Source organism: Dermochelys coriacea, chromosome 10 (genome assembly GCF_009764565.3).
Source record: "Dermochelys coriacea isolate rDerCor1 chromosome 10, rDerCor1.pri.v4, whole genome shotgun sequence".
NCBI lineage: Eukaryota > Metazoa > Chordata > Testudines > Dermochelyidae > Dermochelys > Dermochelys coriacea.
The window spans coordinates 73,382,972-73,403,701 of record NC_050077.1 but is presented as its reverse complement, the minus strand read 5'-3'; the positions used below and the strand labels follow the sequence as shown (position 1 = coordinate 73,403,701).

General features: G+C 44.5%; 1 protein-coding gene across 1 annotated transcript in view; it reads right to left on the bottom strand.

The window, feature by feature from the left end:
- The window catches only part of SLCO3A1 (solute carrier organic anion transporter family member 3A1), a 213,351-nt gene that overhangs the window by 175,506 nt on the left and 17,115 nt on the right, over positions 1–20,730 (bottom strand). Inside the window, 2 exon segments of the mRNA XM_038420176.2 lie at positions 3,228–3,248; positions 3,251–3,692. Of these exon segments, the coding sequence (XP_038276104.1) occupies positions 3,228–3,248; positions 3,251–3,692 (463 nt within the window).

Sequence of the window (20,730 nt, the reverse complement as noted above, 5' to 3'; positions counted from 1 at the left end):
TAGTAACAAATTTCCAGCCCTGAGGCCCACACAGTTACATTCCTAATTTATTTATCCTTCCCTTAATTCTATCAGGTTTCATGATACTTTTCAAATCCATGCTCCACTCCCCCTGCCCCCCACACCTCATATTATGGTGGAGTTTCCCCACCACAAGTGTTTCCCAAATGTCAGTTTATCACTAGATAGGTGGCATTAGACACCTTCTACAGTTACTTGCCAGAATGTCTCACTCTTGTGCAACATGAATGAATAGAAATAGACACAGTACACTAGGACAGTTCCATCCAGTTCACTGTATGAGCACTCTTGAAGGAATTCTTATGCTTTCTGGTTAAGTCAGGGGTGAGCAGATATTAACTAATACCTAGGAGTCAGATAATTGCTTTGCCTAGCTCAATCATAGACCAGACACAATTTGCACATTATTGAAGTGAGCCATATGGCAAAAGTTACATAGTTTGGCCAAGAAATGATCATTTCTTTGCAGCTGTCTAATGTGACAAGATGACTGTCTGGACTATCATTATTAATTAATTTCTCTCATAAGGCAGTAATCTATGTTCACTTTACTCCTGATTTAAAATTATAGAATTTATCCCAGGAACCTGTTATCCTGGATGCATACAGCACAGCCCCTACAGAGTGAACACTTTATTATAGGAGAAGAAGGTTGGTATAAAATACTGCCTGGTGACAACAAACAAGGAATAACTGAGGGTGTATAACACAATGGAGAATGAACCAGTCGTGACACTAAATTAGCTTTGTTGAGAGCGGATAGGCTTCTTTTTGCCAAGGTCACTGAAAATTCTATCATTTGACATCACTGAAAAAGTCAACTAAATTAAAAGCTGAGCAAATAATTCACAATCAGTATTTTATCTGAAGAATTTAACCTTCCTTCCTGCTAGTGACAAATACAAAGCAGATCCAGATTCCTTCTTGTTTATTTTGTATTCATATTTATTCAGAGAATGATTTTCACTTTTTTACTCTATGAATTGATCACAGTCTGAAGAAAGCATTTGATAAACAGTATTTAACAAGCCAAGTTGTGATGCATGAGTGGGATCGGTCAGAAATTACTCATTGACACTGCTGGTCCCCGATTGGATAAGTGCACACACATTTCTGGCACAAATAACCACATTTTGAACTGCTAGGAATGAGTTTTCATGGACATTCATGCCAGTTTAACCAAAACACGCTGTTTGCAAAAAGTGAAAACCAAAACAGTTGGGAAGCAAGTTTATGAGGAAATTCAAATGATTGTTGAGTGGATTTTGTTTTGTCAATATTTTCCCAGCATCAGTTAAACCACCAACGCTTTAAAGGTTATGATAACACAGCCAGTTTAATGTCTCGAACAAAATTTCTGATAGCAACTCCTTCTTACCACCCTGCGCACATACCCCTCCCCAGTCCCAATCTCAGAGCTGTCATATCTATCTTGCCTATGTATCTACTCCATTGACTTAAGCAAATTGCTAATTTTTCAAGATATTTCTTTATGATCAATAATTCTGAAATCGTTGTAAGACTTAATTTAAACTCATGGTTTGTGGCATTGACAGAGTTGCTCCAGTGAATTCAGCTTTGTATTTACCTTGAGGCCATTTGTTATCCTGTATTTTACACACAAAGTGATATATTTCCAGTCCTCTTTGTACAGTGGAACCCTCACACAAAATTAAAGTAAAATGCTCAGAGCATAAAATTCCAGCGTGCGGAGCTAAATGCTGAAATAATGATTTTATGACCACTTAAGGAATGAATGGGCTGTGCCATTCACATGCTAGAACCTTATTAAGTAGATGCAAGAGGCATTAATCTAGGAGAGGACTACAACAGCTATGCTCTTTAGCCAACCTATCCAATCAGTGTCCCCGCTGTTTCACTAAGTTTGATATCATGGGACATATTCAGAAATGGCAACAGAAGCTGAGCAGGGTTACCCGAGTGGTGATTCCAGCCAGGTGTATTTTGTTCTATTTGGTAACTCAACTGGAGAGGTCATAGCAAGGGTGGTTTGTTGATGGGATTGTCTTTTGGCTTCCAGTCAAAGTAGGTCAGGGGGTGAAGTTTCTGTAGCCATTAAATACCATGCTGAGGGGCACAAGAGGAAAACAGGCATGCAGGCAAATTAGATAAGCAAATGCCTCAGTGCTTTGCTGAATTGGGGCCAGCAGAATTGGTGGCTAGCTACTACTGAATCCTATGGAAATGGAGCAGATATAGACAAAAGATGGACACAGAGTCTAGAGGTTTCAGAGGACAACTTCACTCACAAAGTTTTCTGAAGCACGGTCACTGAGGGGTTCCTCGCAGAAACCCATGAGCTCTTTACCCTAAGGCCAGGATATTTGAGTTGATAACCAAAACCTAGCCTTACCCCTTAACATGTAACATCATGCAACTAACTCCAAGCTGCCTGAGATAGAGTGAGTAATTTTGCAGCATGATCACCACTATTGGGAGTTAGATGCCTAATTTCCCATAGATCACAATAGACTTACCAGCTTTGCCATCCTGCACCCATATAGGTAACATTTTCTGGGGTCTTTCCACAAGATGCTGAGTAGGTGCACCTGCTCTACAAAGAGAACTTTGTCCATCAGGGGTGTGTGCTCAGAACAGTTTTTCTAAGGAATTATTAGAAAACTTGCAAGGAGAAATGCCCCTTGCATCCGGTGCCTTCATACAGTAATCATACATGTCAACTAACATGCTATGGAGGCAGCTAGGGTACACTGGATAATGTGGTTAATTACAGTCTTATAAGCTACTTTGATGTTCTGCAGCTAAAGCTCAACCACAAGTGATCAATATCATTAGAGTTTAAGGGATATGGGAAATTGCTATGAAAAGAAATACCAAGGGAACATCTTTCCTAATCATCTACTGCCTCATTATGACTGCCAACCCAAAGGATGACAACACATCACCATCTTTCTCTACTAAGAGCGAAGACCCCTGCATTTCTCTGCCATGATATTTTAAGTGGAAAAGGGACAGGGAGGGCACAATGGTTATCAGTGGCAGAGAGATGTTTCTTGTAGTAGTTAGTTCTTGGTAGACCAAAGCCAAGGTACCTTCACAGACACAGAAGCACAGAGAAGAACCCCAAATTCATCCTTTCTATTGATGCCGGATAAACCAGACAACAGAATGAGCTGCAATAGCAGGAACATCTCAACTGCATTCAAGAAACTTTAAACTCTTACCTATATATAGGGAGGAATCTTCCGTCTCACATGGTCATCGATGTAGGAAACTCCTAGTGGCTGTACAGGGGTAGCACCAATGCCTAGGAGCACTTGCGCTCCAATGAGAAGCAAGTACATCATGTTGGTGGTAGTCCTATTCCTGCAGATAAGATCCGGGTCAGGTCCCTCGTTGCTGGTGGACCCGTTGGCAGTACATACATCCCTCCCTTCAGCCCCCCAGCGTATTTCCCCAGATTCGTATTCGTATTGATGGGTCAGAAATTCAGGCAACGCAGAAAGGAGGGCGCCCAGAGCCATGACTATTCCTCCGCATCCTATCAAACGTGGCCTATGCCCTCGGGCTCCAAAGTAGCTCACAAAGAGAATGAGGGCCAGGTTCCCAATCTCAAAGCTGCTGGCTATCACCCCCACATCAGCGCTCTGCAGGTTGAATCGCCGCTCCAAGGTAGTTAACACACTCACCTACAAAGAGAGAGAAATCCAGAGACAATTACTTAAAGAGCACATAACCTACATAACATAAGAACGGCCTTACTGGGTCAGACCAAAGGTCCATCTAGCCCAGTATCCTGTCTTCTGACAGTGGCCAATGCCAGGTGCCCCAGAGAGAATGAACAGAACAGGTAATCATCAAGTGATCCATCCCCTATCCACCCGTCCCAGCTGCTGGCAAACAGAGGCTAGGAACATCATCCCTGCCCATCTTGGCTAATAACCTGTATTCTGTTTGCTCCATTTGCAGATCTTGCCATGATGACTCACAGCTGTTAGTATGTTTGGGCCTGATCTAGAGCCCAGGGAAGTCAATAGGAATCTTCCATTGATTTCAGGGACTTTGGATCAGGCCATTACACTGCAAGTAGTCCCTTGGAATGACTGCCTGCTTGTGAAGCACGGGGCTAGTGGACATGATCAAGGTTCTAGTCATAATAGATGCTGTATTAGCAGCACTATGCAAGGCAACCACATGCTTCTAGATCTTGGTGTAAGACCACAGGCAACATTTTCAGAAATGCTTGCATGACTTAGGCACCTAAGTCACATTCACAAAGAGGATTGGAGTCCTAAAAGCCAAAGGCTCCCAACTCCCATGGGCACTTTATAACATTGACCCCAAAGTTTGAATCTGTTGGTGCATTGGGTATCATTCAAGCATATCCTTAACACTGAGCAGCACAAGTGGTGAACCCCTCAAACTCACCCATGTTCCTCAGTACTAGTTTTGATTCCCATCAGAAGTAGATATGTTTGGAGGAGCTGGTGTGTGCGGAGAGCTCCTTTCTACTGTGCACTCTGCAAAGCTGAATTGCCTGTTGTCAAAGGCTGGCCTGACTTTTCACCCCTTCCCTTTTGGGACTGTGGTTTAACACTGAAACCCAACTCTCCCATGGAGCAGTTGAAGAACGCACACCAAAGCACAATCAGCAAGCTAGGCACCTGATCCCTTTCTGTCTGAATTCATGGCCTTGTTGACACACTGACACTTGCCTCACACATTGGCAGCGTGTCACATAACTGACTCAAGAAGCAGCCACAAAGGTAAGGAGTTGAGCCCCAACAGAAAGTTTCTTTGCAAAATAAATAAAAATTAAGTTGAACAAATGTTTTAAAATAATCTTTTACAGATTAATTAATGGCTGGGAGCTTCACTTACTGAGAAGACAATTTCAAAAGAGATAGGCCAATTAAGATTTACATAATGCAAAGAAATACACTTGTGGGTTTTATGCAACATCAGTTTAGAGCCAAGAAGATGCAGCACTGGGTACCACAGCTGCTCTCTGCCACGCTCGTGGAAGAAATCCAACATACTTTTATTTTCATGGTCATATCTCCTTAAAAAAAGATAACCCAATTTCATCTTGGAAACAGGGTGTCTGGTTTTTTTCCTCAGAGATGGAGATGATATTTTTAAGGTCATCCTAAGACATGCAGTTAGGATTCAAATAAAAAAAAGTGATAGCAATCTCATAATATAAGACAGCCCCTGGACAGTATAAAAATAGTCTCCCACTGGAGGCGATCAGAATGTTTGCTGATATACCTCAAAAAGCAGGAAATGTTCTGTCCAACTTTAAAGTATTCTGACAGCAGCTCTCCTCTCAGGGCAGCTAGACCCTATTAGGATACACCAGGATGCTGTTATGCCAAAGAAATGCCTCTTGGCAATAAAATGGACGAACAGAATAGCCTACTTCTGTTACCTTACTTGTGTGAAAGATAAGGACCTCAGGTTCCTGGACATCCAAAGACTCCAGCATGAAAAACAACTTTCATCATTTTTACAGCTGCAATTGTCCTCCCCCAAATCCAAACTACTATTTTGTTGGTGCTAGTGACTTAGTGCCCCCTTTCTAATGTACCAAGAGCTGCACTTAGGCATCAGTATAAGAGGCAGCCTCCATAGTGCACCACAGTTAGGAGACACCACCATGGTCACTCATCTGCAGGAGGTCAGTAAAATGCACCTTGCATGGGGAGAGACCAATCTCTATGTGGGAGCCTCTAAGAGCAGCCATTATCAGGATCCTCACTGCAGTCAGCATAAACGATTCTGAAAATGCTTTGGAGTGAAAGTGATGGTTGCCAGAACCAAGCACCCCAAATCTAGGGTGCACCTAGGGCCAAAATTCTAATGATTACATACCTAAAGGACATATGATCAAGGGCCAGCTCCCATAAGACGCTGACTATAAGCAGTAGGCTGGCTCTCCATAGACATTCTGCAGCAGGAAAAGGTCAGGTCAGATACTGGGTGGGGTTGGATACTGGGTGGGGCTGGTCCACTAGTAATATTTGCAAATGGAATGTAAGACAACATGAGGGAAAAATCAAATCCCATGCTTCAAGACAAAGTGATGGAAATATTTTTTTCTCTGTACCCCAGAAATACAACATTAAACAACTGGGTAAGTGCATTATGGAAGGGAGGGGACTGGTCATCATTCACTCAAGCACTGGGGTGATCACTGTTAAGAGGCAGGATGCCTGATGAGATGAAACAGTGTGATTCAAAGGGGAAATTGCTGTTCTGAGATACACAGCATGGCGAGGAACCCTCTCTAGTAAATGCAGCTTCTGTGCTCAGACAGCCAGAACTTGAAATCAGAGTCCAAACCAGAATCTAACAGAGATGGCATTCCCAGCACTCCCAGCTATCTTCGAGACACCACCGATTTCCTGAGGAAACTACAGTCCATTGGTGATCTTCCTAAAAACACCATCCTAGCCACTATGTAGAAGCCCTCTACACCAACATTCCACACAAAGATGGACTACAAGCCGTCAGGAACAGTATCCCCGATACTGTCACGGCTAACCTGGTGGCAGAACTTTGTGACTTTGTCCTGACCCATAACTATTTCACATTTGGTGACAATGTATACCTTCAAATCAGCGGCACTGCGATGGGTACCCATGGCCCCACAGTATGCCAACATTTTTATGGCTGACTTAGAACAACGCTTCCTCAGCTCTCGTCCCCTAATGCCCCTACTCTACTTGCGCTACATTGATGACATCTTCATCATCTGGACCCATGGAAAGAAGCTCTTGAGGAATTCCACCATGATTTCAACAATTTCCATCCCACCATCAACCTCAGCCTGGACCAGTCCACACAAGAGATCCACTTCCTGGACACTACAGTGCTAATAAGCGATGGTCACATAAACACCACCCTATATCGGAAACCTACTGATCGCTATTCCTACCTACATGCCTCTAGCTTTCTCATCCAGATCATACCACTCAATCCATTGTCTACAGCCAAGCGCTACGATATAACCGCATTTGCTCCAACCCCTCAGACAGAGACAAACACCTACAAGATCTCTATCATGCATTCCTACAACTACAATACCCACCTGCTGAAGTGAAGAAACAGATTGACAGAGCCAGAAGAGTACCAGAAGTCACCTACTACAGGACAGGCCCAACAAAGAAAACAACAGAACGCCACTAGCCATCACCTTCAGCTCCCAACTAAAACCTCTCCAACGCATCATCAAGGATCTACAACCTATCCTGAAGGACGAGCCATCGCTCTCAGATCTTGGGAGACAGACCAGTCCTTGCTTACAGACAGCCCCCCAATCTGAAGCAAATACTCACCAGCAACCACCACACACAACAGAACCACTAACCCAGGAACCTATCCTTGCAACAAAGCCCGTTGCCAACTCTGTCCACACATCTATTCAGGGGATACCATCATAGGGCCTAATCACATCAGCCACACTATCAGAGGCTCGTTCACCTGCGCATCTACCAATGTGATATATGCCATCATGTGCCAGCAATGCCCCTTGCCATGTACATTGGCCAAACTGGACAGTCTCTACGTAAAAGAATGAATGGACACAAATCAGACGTCAAGAATTATAACATTCAAAAACCAGTTGGAGAACACTTCAATCTCTCTGGTCACTCGATCACAGACCTAAGAGTGGCTATACTTCAACAAAAAAGCTTCAAAAACAGACTCCAACGAGAGACTGCTGAATTGGAATTAATTTGCAAACTGGATACAATTAACTTAGGCTTGAATAGAGACTGGGAATGGATGAGTCATTACACAAAGTAAAACTATTTCCCCATGGTCTTTCTCCCCCCACCCCACCCCCCACTGTTCCTCTGATATTCTTGTTAACTGCTGGAATTAGCCTACCTGCTTGCCACCATGAAAGGTTTTCCTCCCTTCCCCCCCCCGCTGTTGGTGATGACTTATCTTAAGTGATCACTCTCCTTACAGTGTGTATGATAAACCCATTGTTTCATGTTCTCTGTGTGTGTGTATATAAATCTCTCCTCTGTTTTTTCCACCAAATGCATCCGATGAAGTGAGCTGTAGCTCACGAAAGCTTATGCTCTAATAAATTTGTTAGTCTCTAAGGTGCCACAAGTACTCCTTTTCTTTTTGCAAATACAGACTAACACGGCTGCTACTCTGAAACCTGTCAGAGATGGCATTGTTTCCACATCCTCTGTGGAAACCATAATCCCCACTGTGACATCCTGACACCCCAATATTCACCACTGTCATGTAATTAGGATATGCTTTATACAAAGTATGCCTTGTGAGGTGTCATTCTTAAAGTCTCAACAGTAATATCTCTTTGGATTATATGTGCTATTATCGTATGTGAGGTTATGAAGTTTGGCTATGTATGTGTTGCTGAAACATGTCCGGAGGTTGAAAACACCCACAAGCAACCTTTCAGGTACAAGAGTAAAGAGGCCAAAAATGTTAAAGGCTCACTGAAGAAATGCACACAACCACAAGGATTATCCCAGGAACTGTGTACAATAGAAACCTCTCAGAGTTAGCACTACACAATAGGAACTGTTTGACCTAGGTCACAACAAAAGAGCTTTCTAGCAAGTGGGGAGAAGATATAAAAGGGGGACAGTGACATTATGGGGGAACTTCATGCTCCCTACAACAACACACCTGGAAACACCTGAGGAACAAATACTGAACTATGGGAAGTGATGGTCCCAAGCTAGAAGGGTCTTTAGACTGTGTATGAAAACCTGGGAAAGCCCAGGCAACTTGTGCCTTAAGAATCTGCCAGCCTGCTTATCACTCAGGATGAGAATTTGCTAATTTATATCCTACCTATTTAGTGTATTAAGATTAGTCTGCGTGTTTGTTTTTTTGCTCAGTAATCTGCTTTGTTCTGTTTGCTATCCCTTATAATCACTTAAAATTTACCTTTTGTAGTTAATAAACGTATTTCTTTTTTATACCAAAACTGAGTTTGTGCAATTCATATCTGGGGGTTGGGGGGGGGGGGCGGGAAGGGGCAAAAAGCAAAAAGCTGTGCATATCTCCCTCCACATTGGGGGGGGTGATTTTTATGAGCTTGCATTGTACAGATCTTTCTATACAGTGCAAGACAATATTATTTTGGGTTTACACCGCAAAGGAGGTGTGCACATCAGTGCTGGGTAAATCCCCGAGCTGATCCTCCCACACAGAGATGATTTCAGTCTATGTCTGCAGCTGGGTGTGGCCTTCCCTGTGTGTGTGCTAAAGAAGGCTTGAGGGCCTGGCACAGCAAGGACAGGGTGAGGAAGCCCAGGCTCATGGAAAGGGCAGGCTCAGTGGTACTCCAGCATATCTGGTGGCACCCCGAAAGGAGGGTCGAACCTTTCACACCCATTTTAAAAGGGAGGAGGGGCAGGTTCCTTTAAGATTTATAAGCAACTCTCAACAAGAGGCATTGTGTCCATTATCCCATTTCCTATCCATCTACAGCTCAGGAAACTTGAACAATTATAACTCTTTCCCATTATACCTTTCATCTGAGGATTGCAAAACAGTTTGCCACAGTAACACCTGCCCATCATCTCCATCTTATAGGTAGGGAAACCAAGGCACACAGCAGTGATGATCCCCCCATGTGCACTTTATACATTTCTTGCTCTTAAAAGACACTATCTAGAGAATTTACCCTTCCTCTCGGATCAGCACTTTCATCTGTCCAGAGATGTTTTTTGCAGTAATACAGGAAATGCTTCCCTAGAGCTTCTCTTCTGGAGATCCCCACTTGCCCTATGGGGCAGATCAGAATAGAAGTGACAATTCTTAATGTGTGTTAACTGAGTCACAAGGAGCCAAATTAATCAATGAGGCAAGTATGAAGACGAAGTTATTTGAGTTACAAGGTTAAAGTCAACGGGAGAGTTTGCAAAGGTCAAAAGGCAGCTAGGGTCCCCAACTATACCTTGTGCCTTTGGCAGTCTCTCCCAACAGGATCCAACTTGGCTGTCTAAATTTAATCCCTAACCACCCACCGATATTTAAGCACCTAAAAAGGGGCCTGATTTCAAAGATGCAGAGAGTCACCTCCTCCTGAAGTCAAGATGCCCTGTGGAGTACTCAACACTGCACAAAGTAAGGCCTGATTTTAAACAGTTTAGTGTGAAAATTCCAGCTGAGGTAACTTTCAGAGCAGACCAGTGGCAGGCCCAGAAATGGAAGCCAGGAGTAGGGTGACCAGACCTCCCGATATTATTGGGACCATCCTGATATTAGGGGCTTTGTCTTATACGCAACTATACCCTCCCACCCCCGAAAAAGAGTGTCCCGCTTTTTCACACTTGCCATCTGGGTCACCCTACCCAGGAGTCCTGATTCTTATTCTGCTTCTTCAGCCATTAAGTGTGGGGGGTGGTTTGGTTTCATCTTTTCCTTTCCTGAAAGCTAGCATCCCACGTGGATGTGGCCCCAAGTCTCAACAATTCTCACATTCCACCTAATAATCATCTCCATTCAAACACACGTCTGGATCCTCCCGCCCCCATCACAAGCACAAGTTACAAGTGAACAAGGAGTGCGGGTTCTTACTTTGTGACACAAAGATGTGGAACATGGGAGACTGGATGGATGTCTCTAAGGGTTTTATCAAAGGGGAATGTCTTCAGGGAAAGTGCTATTCCCTGTCCTCTGTGAGAAGCAGACAGGAGTTCCCCTTCCCTTGCTTGGCTCAGCCACATTTCCCACAGCTCCCCCTTCTCTGTGGCTGGGGCACTGAGCCCCTCCCTGTCCCAAATTAGGTGCGGTGGTACTGCCCAAGTGGTTACCAATGCTCTCGCAGTTGATATAAATGCTGCCTTAGCTAACTGTCGTTGGAAGCAAAGGGACGGGGAAATTGGCTGCACTTCTCTGGTAAGGGCAAACCCCATCATACCAGCTGCAAGCATCCAGGGAAAACTGGCATCTGCGAGCAAAGTAGCTGACATCCGTGCCAGCAAAGTGGCCTCCAGACCATTTCCAAAGTGTCATGGAAGAGCAGTAGTGAAAGAAAGGGATGTTGTTGGAGGTGTGCGGGGTGACTGTCGACACGCTGATATTTAACCAGATGATGCAGAAACGTGATACTGTGACATCCAGGGTGGCAGCAGCAGAAGCAGCTGCAGCCCAAGTTCTTGCTTTGACACTGGCTATGACCTATATATATTCAGGCCCTCTGCATAGCGGCGCCATTATCTGCGGTTACGGGATCAGAGCCTGTTCAGGACAGCCTCTTGCACCCCGGAAACATTCTTCCATCTCTGGCCATCTCATTTCTTTTTATACAGCTTATTAAGTACAACCATCTCAAAACACATTAGGGTTCCTTTGTGACTCGAATACACAGCTTGGGTTGTGTCTGAGACCACGTCATTGCCAGAAATAACAAGAGAACTGTTTGTTACTGTTCATATTACCTATGGATGAGCCTACCCTACAGTGTATTAGAAATCAACTCCTACTCACCATCTTTATTGGCTTAGAGTTATAGAAATGTCGGTCTCACTCTCTAGGCATTTAAGAGCAACACTAAACTACAATCATATCAGTTACTAAACAGTCTAATCCTTAGTAGTGCTGGCTGGAAAATAAACTTCAAAACCTCAATTTTTTATGAAATAAGAATTCTATCATTCAAAAATTATGAAAACACATGAGAAAAAGAAAAGACCTGAGTCTGAGACGGGATTCAAGTATGGTTCTCAATAGCCACCAGACAATGGCTATTTGGGGGTGGATGGGTGCAAAATTCCATCCTGAACCCGAGAAACTTTTCTGTAACAAGTTGCAATGAATTTGGGATTTTCCACCCAAAAAAAGTTGGAAAAAAGTTGGAAAAACTTCTCAGCTAGCTCTAACTCTATGCATCATGCACACCCACACACACAACCACACGAGGGGGGGGTGATACAAGTATGCTTCAAAAGTCTGGATAGCTCCATCCCTGCCTACATTTCTGCTTCTGCTACCTCATGTCCTACACACTTCCCAATCTTTAAGTGTTCTTTTGGAGTCAATTCAGTAAGATGCTCACTGCTGAGCACCCTCAACTCCCACTGAAGTTGATAAGAGTTGAGGGCAGTCGGTCCTTTGCAGGGCTGAGGACTCCATTTCCCCCTGTCATGGCTTAGTACCTTATTTCATGCGAACACCCATGTCTGGAACAGCCTTCTGTGTGTCTTATAACTTCCTTTGCCTCCAAATTGCTCCTCACCTGACCCATTCCATTCACCTTCCATCAGTCCTCTCCACTCTACTTCTACACGCTCACCCTTATGCCCAACCTTTAATATTGTCCTGTATCTCCAAGGATTTGGTCCTGCGACGGACTTAGTGCCCATGGGTTCAATGGGCCTCAGTGAGGAAACATGGCACTTGGTACCCTGAAGGTATATCTTTAGGCCAGATTCTGCTCTCCATTAGACCAGTGTAAACAAGATCAGAATCTGCTCATTTGTCTTCCTACTTATTTGTGAACGAAACATCTAAGATGCTATACCCGTAATTAAAAGTCAACATTTTAGATCCATTATGTGCAAACTTACATCCATGGTAGAGTAACTGCACTTTACTCCCTCTGTTAACCTCGCCAGGAAAGCCCAATTATGTATTTTTATAACAGAAGGGATTTGCTCCTTACTTGATTTCAGGGGACTTTAGCATTCACAAGGATCTGTGCTGCTCAAGTCTGGTGCATCAGCTCCATAAAATATTCCTCAATGTTTAGAACCAGAGGTAAAAAGATCTCATATAATAAACAGTGACAAATTATTGAGACAAAAATCAATAATCACCTTTAAAAAGTCAAAGCTAAAGCAACATTTCTTTTACTCCCATCACTAACACGAGTGGGGCTTTTGTTATGCAAGTTTTCAATCATACATGCTGTTTATCATTCCACTCTGCCCAGATCTATATATCTTGGCATCTTTGAGCCAACGTAAAATTGCTTATATAATCTGTTTATTTTATACTAATGTTCCGCAGGAACGAATGTCACATAAACCCGCTTTACAGTATTGCACTGCTTTATCTCTGCAAAATGAAGCCCGGGCTGGGGCACTGTGACGGAATCAGACCTACAATGCACTGAAAATGGGTATCATATCGTTCATATCTCCAGTGATCAAGTCACATTCCCTTCCCCGCTCCCCATGAGTCTGAAGAGAAGTTTACTCTATTAATAACAGAGGGTTATATACAGAAAACACATCGGCTTTATGCCTGGAGGGCATTTCTTTAAAGGCTTCTTTTTTAATGTAAAATACATTTTCTCAGCCACGTGGTAAGGGACTGGACTTGAAGAGACATGTCTGCAGTGCTACAGGGTGTGAAATAATTGCCTGGTAACTATATCCCCAAAGGAGAAGCAAAAGAGAACAGGTTCCCAGAGCCTCCATTACAGATCCATAGATCTTCAGATTCCTTGAAGAGCCAACACAACCTTACCAAGTTGCACAGCTTCCATCTTATACTCCACAGACGATTTATTTGGAACACATTGTCCTCTCCTCCAGCAAAGCCCACATAATGGAAATTGAGCCCAGGAGAATCCCTAGGTTGGACAGTCTCCCTTACATGTATTTGGGAGTGGGGGGGGGGGGAATGAATTCCTTTCCTCAGGAGTACTGGCCTCCCTGTTCCCCTCCAGGCAACAGAGTCCATACATGAGTTATTTTAAGGCCAGAGGGGGCCATTATGATAATCTAGTCTGATCCCCTGCATAGCACAGGCCCGAGAATCTCACCCAGTAAATCCTTTCTCAAGCCCATAAATTGCAGTTGAGCTAGAGCCTTTTTAATACATGAAGACTTGTGCACATCTACACTGCAATTAGACACCTGCAGCTGCCCCATGTCAGCTAATTTGGGCTTGCAGGGCTGGGGCTGCAAAACTGCGGGGTAGATGTTCTGGCTCACGTTGGAGTCTGAGCTCCGGGACCCTTCCCCATCACAGGGTCACAAAGCGCCAGCTCCTGCCCCAGCTGAACCCGAACGTCAACACCAGAATTTTCCCACCCCACAAACCTGAGTCCCACAAGCCTGAGTCAGCTGACATGGGCCAGCCGCAGGTGTTTAGTTGCAGTGTAGACATACCTAGAATTTCCTTACTGCACCTTGCCCAGTACTTCCACCCCCTCCACAGAGAGATGAAGGGAAGAAGCAGCAATCATTGCCACAAGCATCAGTATTTACCCTGGCACAGATGCCTGGCTGAATAATTTTAAGGGTAGGAAATGATTCTCCTGGACTTCAACCACAGAACCCAACCATGCAGCTACCAGAAGAATCCTTAAAGCCACAGCTCTACCCCTCCCTTGCTGCTCTGCCCAGTTGTGCTCCTCTTTGCTCAGGTAGGTAGAAAGGACCTTATTTATTCATTCTTGCATTACAGGTCATAAGTCACCTATTACAATGCTGTTCACATTCCAGCGAACTCCGGAACCTGTTCAGCTAAAGCGTTTAAAGCTTAAGCACGTGCTTAAGTCCCATTGAAGTCACACACTTCAGTGCTTTGTTGAATAGGGATGAGATAATTCATGTGTTTACAATTAAGCATGTGCTTAAAGCTGGGATTTTCCAAGGGACCCAGGGGTGTTGGGTGCCCAACTCCCACTGAAAGTCCATCAATGAGAATTGGGCATCTGGCCCTCTTAGGCCTTTTTGAAAAGTCCAGCCCATGCAATGAATTGCAGCTTGAGGATGTACCGGGCAAATTCAACAGCATGGCATGGAAGATGCTTTCTCCCTTCTGCACAGTACACCAGGTATATCAATCAGCAGTCATGGACATAGATGCTAGGTGTAAAAAAATCAACAATAAGGAAGGCTTGAGGGAGAGAGAGGAGTTTATTTTTGCCATAATTCAAATGCAGGATGAACTGGTCTTTTAGCCGCTGGGGTTAATGGGAGTTTCAGAGCAATGCCCCCTGTGCACAGAGGGGAGAACTGTGCCAGTAAGTCTTACCAAGAATTGATACCTAACTTTATCCATAATGATACACATATACATGCAATCCATATATGAAACTGGAACAGCCATGTGATAAATTGTGGGAAAAATGAGACCACCATTATCGTGCATCCTTGATGGCCTCATCTGCGGCCAGCCTACCAACCCATCTCTGCACAGGACTGCTCACAACATGGTGTGTGTGTGCCTCATGTTTGTTTTAAAAACGACCTATCTGACAAATGATTCCTTCTTTCCCACCCAAGTGTAGGATAGGCAATATCTAGTGACAGATTCAAGGTGTGATATCTCAGGAAGTCTATCCAGACCTGTGACTTTCACTGCCGGACATTTTTTGCTGACATTGCCCAGCCATATCAGAGCTCTGCAGAAAAACATGAGTCTACTGGGGCTACCATGAATACTTGAGACAAGAGACTACAGTCTCATCTTAAGCAGCGAGGGGAAAAAAATACCTGCGATCCCAAGCCATATTAAAGCTAAGGAAAACCAAGAATGGGGCTCAGTAATAGCTTGTGGTTTAATCATAGGGCCTAATCACATCAGCCACACTATCAGAGGCTCGTTCACCTGTACATCTACCTATGTGATATATGCCATCATGTGCCAGCAATGCCCCTCTGCCATGTACATTGGTCAAACTGGACAGTCTCTACGTAAAAGAATAAATGGACACAAATCAGACGTCAAGAATTATAACATTCAAAAACCAGTTGGAGAACACTTCAATCTCTCCTGTCACTCGATTACAGACCTGAGGGTGGCTATCCTTCAACAAAAAAAACTTAAAAAACAGACTCCAACGAGAGACTGCTGAATTGGAATTAATTTGCAAACTGGATACAATTAACTTAGGCTTGAATAGAGACTGGGAGTGGATGGGTCATTACACAAAGTAAAACTAGTTCCCCTTGTTTATTTCCCTGCCCCCATCCCCCATTGTTCCTCAGACATTCTTGTCAACCGCTGGAAATGGCCCACCTTGATTATCATTACAAAAGGTTTTTCCCCTCCCCTCACCCCCCCACTCTCCTGCTGGTAATAGCTCACCTTAAGTGATCACTGTCATACAGTGTGTATGGTAACACCCATTGTTTCATGTTCTCTATGTATATAAATCTCCCCACTGTATTTTCTACTGAATTCATCTGATGAAGTGAGATGTAGCTCACAAAAGCTTATGCTCAAATAAATTTGTTAGTCTCTAAGATGCCACAAATACTCCTTTTCTTTTACAATATAATTGACTCAGGTGAAATTCCAAATCCTGGGCTCTCACCCTTCATGGCACCAGGGAACTGAATACCCACCTCATTCGCAATGACATTCCTTCTGGGTGGCTGTCAAGCTTTGAAATGAAACCATCCCATCCTCTTTAGTGGGAAGAGCAACGGTTGTGATGTCAGGCCTAAAAGATAGGGCTGTAAATAAAGGGGGGGTGAGCGGAAAGTGAATCTCAGGACTCTAGTAGGGGTGACAGAAGAGCCTTGTCCATAGGGTGATGATACCTGTGCACCAAACAAAGTCCTGCCCCTCCCCTCCTTCCATGTAGCTGATCACTAGAAAGGCAGAATCCCCATCTATGTGATGTGCCTTCCATACAGCAATGGAAAGTCTTTCCGCCCACAATCTGCTTGATTTTATGCTTGCAAAGGAGCAGTTAGGATACAAAAAGAAATAATGACCACAGAGGAAGCCACAACCAGAGCCTTGCAGGGAAACATGCCACGCAGAGGCCTTAACATAATTAGCCTAATTTATGGTCAAGAGACAAATCTGGGGCTACAGGCTTACGCCCCACTGCAGACAAAGGTGAATGAGGCCAAGGGAATTGGTCATGGGAGCTTTCCCAGCTCCCAGGGAGGAGTAGGGAACCAGGACAGAAGCAACACATGCCAGCCGTTCTCAAGCAGCATTAACAAAAGTTTCGAAGGAAGCAGAGTTCAGGCCTCATGTCTGGAGGACAGTAGTGATTATACAAGGGCTACGTACTAAGAAGGGAAAACAGATGACATGGGGAGAAGGACCTATCTCTTCTGCTGCATAGGTTCTGACAATATCGCTGATGTTCAGTCCTGTTCCCGAAATATGTAAGCCAATACAGCAAGGGGGGAAAGGGATAAGCCTTTTTTAAAATGGACCTCACCAGATAGCCAAGTGAAGTTGCTGACCTTTGTGAGTCTATTGTAAGCCTCATGTTCTCTGGCATTTTTCTTAAAGCTTCGGCGGCTGGAATCAGGTTACTACCCAAGATTCTCAGCCTCCTTCCAAAGTGAGTTTGTATCACTGGAGGTTCTGGAGAAAAGCTTGAAAACATGACTCTTCTCCGTGAAGAGAAATCAAAAGAACAGCCTTTGGGTAAAGTTCTTGTGATTTTTGAGCCACTCAGACTTTTCAGGGCCCTGGCTCACGATTTTTTAAATACTTGGGGTGGGCAATGACACAGCAAATAGCCTAGTGACTTCGTATTGAATGAACCTCATTCTTCCCTTGCTCTCTTTCTCCCATCTCTCACTAAGACTGGGAGCCACCCTTTATGCATCTGCAAAAGGCCATGAGTAGCCATGAGGCTGTTTAAATAACAAACAATTGTTCAACATGGGGGGGAGGAAATGAGTCTTGTGGTAAAAGCACTGGTAACAAGAGATAGGCGTTCAATGCCCAGCTTTGTCAGAGGCTCACCACGCCTCAGTTTCTCCCACTAAATGGGGACACTGATAGCCACCTCCCTCACCAAAGAGTGCCACACACTGCAGCAAGCAGCACTCTCAGAAAGCCAATTCATAAAGGCTGCTGCTCAGTGACTGTACACAGAGGGTTGAATTTTGCCCCAGCTGGCTGCATGTGCCATCTTACTTTCTGCCATGTGCTGAATGCCCCACGAGAGCTAAGAGCACCCAGCACAGTGCAGCTCCAGGGCCCTAGAAAGTTAAATATATTTAAGGGAGTTACATTCTTTTCTCCTCTACTTACCTGCCAAGATCCGAATTCATGGCTCTTGTGTTTCTGCTGCAACCACTGGCGACATCTCAGTGGCAGGTATTTTGCTTCCCCACATGCTCAGAACTCAAGTCTTGGCAGGTGAAGAGAGAGAGAGAAAAAAAAAGCTTTCTATGAACAGTTAAATAAAACCAGACCTGATCAGAGACTGACTCAGTACCTAGCTGGTTACGGCTGCCAATGCAAGCCCTAGTTTTGCCCTTTTCTCCTTGTACTGCCTTTGGACTGCTCAGTTTCTCCTGCTCCTCATATCATGGACAGATAATACAGGCCAGGCAGTATCTGAGGGCAATAGGTGCAGCCCTCAGGCAGTAGAACAGGAGCCAGCCATCCCCAAGGTTATGTTCTACAGAGCTGCACAAATTCCAGTCCGAGATACTCTCTGAGCAAGGGAATGTGAAGGGACCCGTCTGCATGCCGTGCATTAATCTGGGCAAAGCAGAGCCACAGATATCTCACTAAAGCGGGGCATGCAGACCCTGAGCCTGGAAGCTGGTAGTGATGCTATGTGGACGGTAACCAAAAGATTACAGACTAGCGGGATCACACTGGGTGTTGTTGGGGAGCTGATGTGACAACAGAATGAATGACTCATCCCCAAACACACACAGAGAAAGCAGGAAGATGGGCATCTGCTGGAAGTCAGTTCTCCTGCAGAGCAGGGAAAACCAAATAGCTTTGATGTATGATAGGAGACTCTTTGCCCCATTCTATTCCCCATCCCCCTTGACTTCCCTTGTCTTCTCCTCTTACCTTTAAGCCTTTCCTCTCAGCTCCATTCCCCCTACAGCTCTTGCCACTCCTTCAGTTCCTTTCTTTTTATCTATATCCTCAGTTCTTCACTCTTCCTTTTAAACAAAGGACCCTCTGGAGCTGATTCTCCTTCCTAGAACACAATGGGCACTTCCATAGGTTCCGCCTAGTCAGAGTGGTAGCCCTAATATAATTTAATGGCCACCATCCTTATGTTTAGGCCTTAAAGCTACTAGAATCTGATAAGTCAGGTTCTCTTGATTTTAAGTAGGGTTACATTTTTCAAAAGCACTTTGACTTAGGCGTCAAAGACCCATTTTCAAAAGCGACTTAAGCCCTTAGAATAAGTCACTTTTGAAAATAGGACTTAGGGGCTTTTGAAAGCCTCACCATAGATCTCTTTGTAAAAGCTACCACCCTGCCACTGACTGAGTAAGGCAGCCCCCAATGATCACAGCTTATGAAAGATTTGAAAAGCAAAGAGCTAGATCCTCAGGCCCACCTGACTTCTGCACAGTGCACCTGGGGTGAGAGTCACATGAGTAGTTTTCCTCCCCCAATCATGGGGACAGCTGAGCACTAGCTGAAACAGCAGCACAACTGGACCACAACCTCCCCTATCCCTGGCATGACACCTCCTTCCCACCTCTCCTCCCCGAAGTGTCTCCTACAGTGGGGCTGTGTGGCAGGAGCAGACACCATAGGACTGGCTATATCAACTCTACAGCCCCCAAAGATTTCTTTCTTCAAGGTTAGGGAAGCTCCCCATCCATCATTCCCCCCCACCCATGGGACAGCCTAGAGAGCCTAAAAGTTTTAACTGAGGTTAGTTATCTATCCTAGAGATTTCTGTGCTGAGATTTCTACTGATGCCCAGACAATGGCTCTAACTAAGACATGGTAGGTAGCACCCCTCTCTATCTATACACTCTATGCCTGTGGTCATGATCAACATCCCATCAACTCCTCCAGTCACAGATTACATTTCAAACTAATATATAAAAGTGGCTTTACATTGCATTTGTAGGTAGCACTAAGCAGTAGGTCTAATCCTTCCTTTGGATAGGGCCCTGGGCCTACACTCACAACACCTCTGTTCCATCACATTTAATATGGTTCCCCCCTCTCCCTTTGGAAGTAGAGAGTGACAAATACACAATACTGACCATATTACAGAAATGCAAAAAAAACCAGACTAAGTGCCATGAGGCACAGTTTGTAATTGGGTGGGGCACATGCCAGGGTTTGGGCCACATAAAATAGTGGGCTCATCCCAAACCTCTGCCAGCAAAGACTTTACAGCATCAGATAATAGTTGGTGGTTGTGAGAATCTCACACACTAATGTATTTATCTTCTCAACACCCATGCTATTATCCCTGTTTTACAGATGTGGAACCGAGGCAAAGAGAGATCAAGTGACCCAACTCAAGGTCACACAGGAAGTTTGAAACAGATCCAGAAATTGAACTCAGATCTCCTGGATCCCAGGCAAGTACCTTAACCACTAGACCATGCACCCATTCTTTGTTTTTTAACCACTGGTACCGTGAGATATACAAGGGTGCCCGCTCCCATGACTGCCAGGTGTCACATCTGCTCAAATGCCAGTGAAAGCTGATTTCTCTGGGCATGGAAATTAAAGGCTTGACTCGTGAAGGGAGACAGTTTGGATGTGACAGCTCCAGAAAGCACAATGCAGAGCGAGACTCCAGTTTTAAAACATTACCAAGTGCAGCAGGAATGTTGAGCAGGGACTGCCAAAATGTCATTATCCACATTTTCTGCAGAGTGAGTGCTGGCTTAAAGCAAACAAGTTACTGTTTTCCCATCATTTAATCTCTCTCAGTTGTGTGGGGGTGGGAGGGGTAGGGATCAGCAGGAAGGCTAGGGAAACACATGATGACACTGTGTCCTGGATATTCCATGAATGTAATTTTTGTGTTGTCATTTGGATAAAGAGTTCCAAGTGTTA